The sequence below is a fragment of the Penicillium roqueforti genome (assembly GCF_015533775.1).
Source record: "Penicillium roqueforti strain LCP96 04111 chromosome Unknown scaffold_13, whole genome shotgun sequence".
In the NCBI taxonomy this organism is placed as follows: Eukaryota; Fungi; Ascomycota; class Eurotiomycetes; order Eurotiales; family Aspergillaceae; genus Penicillium; species Penicillium roqueforti.
Window position 1 is genome coordinate 524,989 of NW_024067577.1, and position 6,727 is coordinate 531,715.

General features: G+C 49.3%; 3 protein-coding genes across 3 annotated transcripts; 2 read left to right on the plus strand and 1 right to left on the minus strand.

Annotated features, from left to right (window-relative positions):
- Positions 1-829: 829 nt before the first annotated feature.
- LCP9604111_5592 (uncharacterized protein) lies at positions 830-1,766 on the plus strand (the record flags this gene model as incomplete). Its single annotated transcript, XM_039073419.1, has 2 exons — positions 830-1,257; positions 1,319-1,766. The coding sequence occupies 2 exons, from the start codon at positions 830-832 to the stop codon at positions 1,764-1,766; spliced, it is 876 nt and encodes a 291-aa protein (XP_038928554.1).
- Positions 1,767-2,403: 637 nt separating this feature from the next.
- LCP9604111_5593 (4-hydroxybenzoate octaprenyltransferase) lies at positions 2,404-3,411 on the minus strand (the record flags this gene model as incomplete). The annotated part of the gene is made up of 1 exon (XM_039073420.1): positions 2,404-3,411. One exon carries the CDS (start codon positions 3,409-3,411, stop codon positions 2,404-2,406), a length of 1,008 nt encoding a protein of 335 aa, XP_038928555.1.
- A 558-nt stretch (positions 3,412-3,969) lies between these two features.
- Positions 3,970-5,774, plus strand: LCP9604111_5594 (uncharacterized protein; the record flags this gene model as incomplete). The annotated part of the gene is made up of 2 exons (XM_039073421.1): positions 3,970-4,455; positions 4,521-5,774. 2 exons carry the CDS (start codon positions 3,970-3,972, stop codon positions 5,772-5,774), a joined length of 1,740 nt encoding a protein of 579 aa, XP_038928556.1.
- Positions 5,775-6,727: the final 953 nt, after the last annotated feature.

Consider the following 6,727-nt stretch of genomic DNA (forward strand, 5'->3'; position numbering starts at 1 on the left):
CTTCGTACCACGATTGCCAGGCACAGTTAATCCAAAGAGGCTGATATGAGCAGATGGTTTTTAAGAAGGAAAAAGAATAGAGAGATGAATTTCTAGCCAAGTGTTTGCCAAAGACTTATATAATCTTATGCCCTCTTTGCCGTGGTCTAGCCCCGGTAAGCATTTGATCCGTTTCGCGGGGGAGAACTGCATTCTTCCCTACTTGGCTTTCTTTCGAGTCGATCAATTTATACAGAATCAAATTTACTTCAAGCCAATAAAAGTGTAGCACCAAATTATTGTGATCTAACTTGGTTCCTGTGATATGGACTATATAAAGTTGATACGAAACCATCTTGACCGAAAACCAGCATGTCCAGGCAATGTATGCCGGTTGTCCTATTATTAGGTCTTCTACCAATGAATGATTTGCAGCGCATCCCGCGCTATACGAAAAGCTGCATCTCGTATTTCGTTGTCACATCAGCTGCACTTGGCTGAACGTGTTGCATTGCAATTGGTCGTCAGTAATTTGGAGGCTGATTTCACCCAGGTGAAGGGGGTTGGAATCAGGTCGATCGTTTGAGCCCATTGTATGTATGTTGCACTCGTAAAACCATTCGCTGATAGGACAACGTTCCTAAGATACTAGCAGCCATAAGCCGCAATCAAATCTAGATCACTTCAGACGCTCGTGCCCTACATCCATAATAAATTGGCATATTCTCATGTCAGAAACATCTGGCAGGAAACAAATTCCCTCCATATATAAAAAAGCAAAGCGCCCAAATCTCAAGATCTTTTTATACTAAAACACCTGCAGCCTTACGGTACTTCACATACCGTACAAATGGCAACACTCGGTATAGTCACTGGTGGTATAGGGATTGCTAGTGCGACAACACACAGCATCCACAAACTGATCCAGACTATCGATGCTATCAAAAGTGCACCAACCGAGATAGCTAATCTCAAGAATGAGCTATTGGCCACGGAGCAGGTTCTTTCGGGGTTGGAAGACGCAAACCAGAGCTCCCAGCTTGAACTCCTTCCTTTCAATTCCAGACAGACTTTGCAGAGAACCAATATACTCTGCAAAGATGCCTGTGACAAGTTTAAGGACAAATTAGAGAGCTGGACCAAGCGTTCGGATGATGGCGTCAGTATGCGAGATCGCTTTGGGTTCGGCATTCTCCGTCAAAAATCTGTCAAGAGTTTATGTGAACAGCTTGAACGCTGCAAGTCAAATGTTAACATGGCAGTTGGCTTCGCAACAATGTACGTGTTTCCACATGCATGAAAACTACCACAAAGCTTGATAGGCTAACAACTTTGAAAGTACAACTTTGGCCTTGCGTTCTACCACTAACGCAATGCAAAACGACTTCCAAGCCAGAGAAAATGAAATCTCCCAACAAATAGTCGAGATTGAGCAGCAAAATGCGGTAGTACAGATGGATCTAGATGACTCCACAGAGGTATCGCTTCCAAACGATCAGGAGCATACTCTACTTGTCGACCAACTCAACTATCAACGTGCTACTCTGGAGGCCTCTCAGGAATTCATGAAAGATCTGCTTACGCAGGCTAGTCAGGTCCGGAGAGGACAAAGGATAACTGATGTCGAAATGAGCGGAAAAGGAAAGGCCCTCGTTGGAAGAGTAGGCTTCGAGAATGACGAAGGCGATCTTTATCAGGAGATTCACAACATCAAAGCTACAACTGGTGGCAAGGGAATAGTAGGGGTGGTTAAAGGATTGGACATCAATGCGTTTTTCAAAGACTAGATGAAGTGCGTTTAGGCCTCGAAGCCCATCCTCGTCTGAGTATTCTTTGAAAGAGAGAATTGAAAGTTCACTAAATTGAAGGAAGAAGCTCTATAAGTCGGGGGCTTGTAACTTCATTTCTGTTTTCTTTTTATTGTGCTTTTTATACCTCAATCCACAAGCTATCCACCCGCCGCCTCTGTGAGTTTGTAGAGGTAGACTTTGTAGATAGACGCCATCTCCTGCGGCAGAAGCACGACTATCTTTAGAGCGCACATGTGCACAACAAGAAAGACGCTATTCGAATTCAAGATAGAAAATTGTCAAGGAGAGGTTGGGATTGATATAATCAATTCAACAACAACACAAACTAAGTACAACGATTTGAAGCAAACATTTAAAGTCACAAACAAAAACAGAACATGGGAAAGATTTCATCGCATCTATCGGCCGTCACATCAAGGTTCCAGCTTGCTATATTGACCCTGAATCAATGAAAGGCTGACATGGACTCGCCGATGATACATCATCATGTCTCATATCTATCATGAAGGTTATCTCTATATACCAGCGTTTGTATCTGCCAGTGAAGCTCTAATTTCACATTTGAAGGGCTCACCCTTGAAAGTTCCCAGAAGCGCGTGAAAAACGTGCTCAATTACCACAGACTTCCGTTCGCGGCATAGACATACTCAGCCAGCAACCCACCCGAGATGGCAACGCCGGTCATCCAGAAGCCCTGCGAGAACCACGACCAGCAGCTCGCGGGGTCCTTGAGATCAACGAAGAAGACCATCGCGCCTACGGACAGGAAGCAGCCACCCACGGTGACGGAAAAGAAGGCCATGCTCATGTTGGAGTAGTACCCGCAAGCAAAGAGACACGCACTCATGCCGAGGAACAAGACGACCAGGAACAGACGCGCGTAGCTCTGCAGGAGAACCGCGGTGCTCTTCACGCCGACTCTCAGGTCGTCCTCCAGATCCTGGTGGGCGTAGACCGTGTCAAAGATGATCACCCACAAGGACGAGGCCACGAACAGGGACAGGGTAGATTTGTCGGCCCACGGCTCGGGCACACCCATGGCCGCGCTTCCAATCATGATACCCCACGTCAGACAGAATCCCAGCACCACCTGCGGGAAATGGGTGTGTCTTTTGGCGAAGGGGTAGTAAGTAGTGCCGAAGATGTTGGGCACAGCAGCCAGGGCGATGCTGCTGGGAAGAAGTAGGAGGAAAGAAGCAGCGATGGCGGCCTGGATGCAGGTGAAGATGAAAGCGGCGGTGAGCGAGATGGCTCCACGGGGGATGGGCCGTGTGCAAGTGCGCGCGACCAGCTTGTCAACGGGAGCATCAATGAGGTCGTTCCAGGCGTGGCTGGCATTGTTGCAGAAGAAGCTTCCACCCAGCAGAATGAGGGAGACACGCAGGACTTCTTCGACGGAAGACTTCTGGACGCTAGCAGCGTGGATCACGCCGAAGAAATGAGGGAAGAAGATGATGAAGAAGGCGGCCGGGGGGCTCAGACGACAGAGCTGGATGTACGGGACGAAATATGAAGGGAGATAGTCCACCCATCCTCCGGCATGAACGCCACCGTATTGCTTTGACAACGAGTCCTTAGACTTGCCATTGGCTGTGCCATTGAGCTGCTCTGGGACTCCCATGGTGAAAGATAGCACCCCGGTGAAAGAGATGCAAAGAGAAAGCTCTACAAACTCGGGGGAAGACTATTATTGAACTCTTGAGAGCAGGAGGGGCCCGGGGGAGATAAGACACGGTATATCTCTCAAGTTCTCGACGGCCAGCTCGCACTTTGCGGCAAACCGTACCCACATGGTTGTGCAAAAGCAATCTCCGATAGCCTTGCTAGTGTAAGATCTATCCGGATGAAGCTATATATGGGTCTCTGTTGGGCTGTGCACAGTATCTGACAAACGAGTAGGATCCTCATCTCTGAACCCCCGGGGCCATTTACTAAACTGGATCCACTGGTGGACAGCTAAGAGTGCTCAAGTGGTATAAGTTCACAAATACGAAGTATACAGTCGTGGGGATCCACACATGTGCATTGATACATGAAATTCCAATACATGAAGTTCCGGACGGTACCGAACGGTATTGGTCTTATACGAGGCGTATGGATCTATCTGCATGTCAGATTTTAACCAGATTGATATCATGGAGTTATTGTCTGTTCTTGGAGTTTGACAAAAGTTGCAAAAATGACATTGTCAGAGTTTGCGTTGCTCTCCAACCCTACAGCCATCAAGGTCGTCATTGTAGCATGCATTATCACTGCTGTGTACTGGGTGCTCCGAAGGGCATATCCACGACCACTCTCGGGCATCCCGTATAACCACCATGCGACCCAAACCATTATGGGAGACCTGGCCGAGCTCGGGGAGAGGCAGAAAGACATCCAGGGAATGCGGCCTTGGTTCCTCGAGCAGGCCCATCGCCATAACTCGGCCATCACCCAGCTCTTCCTCGGACCGTTTTCGAAGCCTGCAATCCTGCTCTCGGACTACCGCGAGGTCAATGACATTCTGAGTCACCGTGATGCGGTTGATTTCAAGCGAGGGAAGAAGGTGGATGTATTCAGTGGTCTCCTACCTCATGCACACCCGGCTATGGAAACTTTCGATCCACGTTTCAGAGAGTCTCGTGATCTCGTCCGAGACTTGATGGCGCCGTCGTTTCTTAATACCGTAAGAGCTCATGTCTCCCCAAATCCCTTCTCAAAAGCCCATACTAACCTTGGGCCGGATGATAGGTGAATGCACCTCATACCTACGTGGTGGCCTGCAACTTGCTGGAGCTATGGCGACTCAAATCCCGATCCGCCAACGGACACCCCTTCGACGTCGTGAATGACATAGTCGAATTTTCCTTCGACTCCATCCTGAGTGCGGCAACTGGACTGGGCCCAGAAGGAGGAGATATCAAGCGGCAACTCTCATACCTGCGCGACATGGAAGAAGCCGGAACTGACATCTCCCTGCCGGACAGTATGAATGACGAAGTGACGGTATTCCCATCCGCAGGGACATCGGACAAACTGGCTGCCCTCACACTGAACGAAGAATCTCTCTGGAAGGGCTTCTACATGCCCTGGCCTCGTCTCTACCACGCCATCAACAACCTGCGGCCCTCGGTCCGACATTCAAGCCAGACGCTGAGAGGATACATTGAATCCCAAATCAAGAGGGCCATTCCCCGATTGACCAAGGACGGAAAGCCCGAATGTGCTCTTGACTATGTCATCGCGCGCGAGATCAAAGCCGCTGAAAAAACCGGCCGCAAGCCAGTGCTCGATGACCCACGGATCCGCGATGAGATCTGCGGATACCTGATAGCCGGCCACGACACATCGACCGGGTCCCTGATCTGGTTGATGCGCCGACTTCTCTCCCACCCAGAGGAACAGACCAAGATCCGGGAGAACCTGCGAGAGACATACAGCGCGGCATGGGCAGAGAAACGTCTGCCAACAGCGGCGGAATTAATCAAACACGCTCCCTACCTAGACGCCTTCTTAGAAGAGGTGCTGCGAGTGAACTGTCCCGTCGTGACGATCATGGTTCAGACGAGAATGGATACCGCCGTGTTGGGCTACGCTGTCCCCCGTGATACCCAGGTATTTTTGAACCTCACTGGCCCGTCGCTGAATATGCCGTCCGTGTCCGTCGACGAGAGCAGTCGCAGCAAGACATCGCAGATGCATAAGCCGGCTCGCCATGATTGGGATGACCTTGATCCCAAGGCTTTTCTTCCTGAACGCTGGCTTAAGAGGGATGCTGAGGGGAAGTTGGTCTTTAATGCGGCCAGTGGTCCAACCCTTGCTTTTAGTGCAGGGAACCGAGGATGCTGGGGGAAGCGTTTGGGACAGTTAGAATTGAGAGTCGTTCTCACGATTCTTATCTGGTCGGCAAAGTTTGATGTTCCCGAGAAGCTCGTTTCATGGGAAACGTACGATTCATTGGTCACGGCGCCGAAGCAATGTCTGATGTCTATGACGGAGATTTAGTAGTGGTATTTGATGTAATTTAGACAGTGTTGATTTCCATTCTAGACTGACTCTTTTCTAATGTTATAAAATGCGCAGAACTTGAAATCTTCAAAGCTTGAATTCTATGAGGGCGTTCCACTAGTCCAACCACCGAGAGATGTTAACACCATCCCACAGCGGACACAGCCAGTTCTCCACATTTTCCACTCCATGATCAGAGCAAGACTTCTCTGCCATAGCAGCAATGTAGGGATTAAATTCTAAGCCGGTAACTTTGCCATCTAGGCCGACTGCATGGCTCCAGGCCAGTGAAAGAAAGACCCACGTATCGAGAACAATGCGGAAAGTTTCTATGTTGCAGATAACCACACGTGGCGTTGATAGGTCGAGAAAAGTCTCTCTTAGCTTACACAGGAGTGAAACAACGATGCAAGCACATGCACGTCCGAGCACATTGGGGCTATTAAGTGGAGTCTTATAAGCCTATGAGGGGCTCTCGGAGGGAGCTACGGGAACTCGGGAGTCAATCGAGTTCGTATCGGGAAGATCTTTTGCCCAGAACTATTGTGGGCCGTCGGAGAACCCGCCAGGCGCCCCATCGGAAAAACCCCAGTTTTGCCTGGAAGATACGGGCAGCTCGCTTACACCATTTGTTTGTTCTGATATTGGTTACGTCGACACCTGGCCAACCGGGGCTTTCAGGTTGGTACCCACTTAGCTTGTTTAGCTACAGATTCAGGCGGCTGGTTTCTTACATACGGATACCTCCGTTGGAATGTCGGTTTTACGATTCTGTTTTCGTGTTGTATTGCAGTCACGATGTGAGATTCATGGATTAGATTGACAACGTGCCGGTTCTCGGCAGTGATTGATGGCGCTGACATCCGATATGGGCTGATGGAAGAATCCTTATGCTATTATGCTATTATCTAAACTTCAAGTTCATCTGCGGTCTTCTCTTGACTTACCAC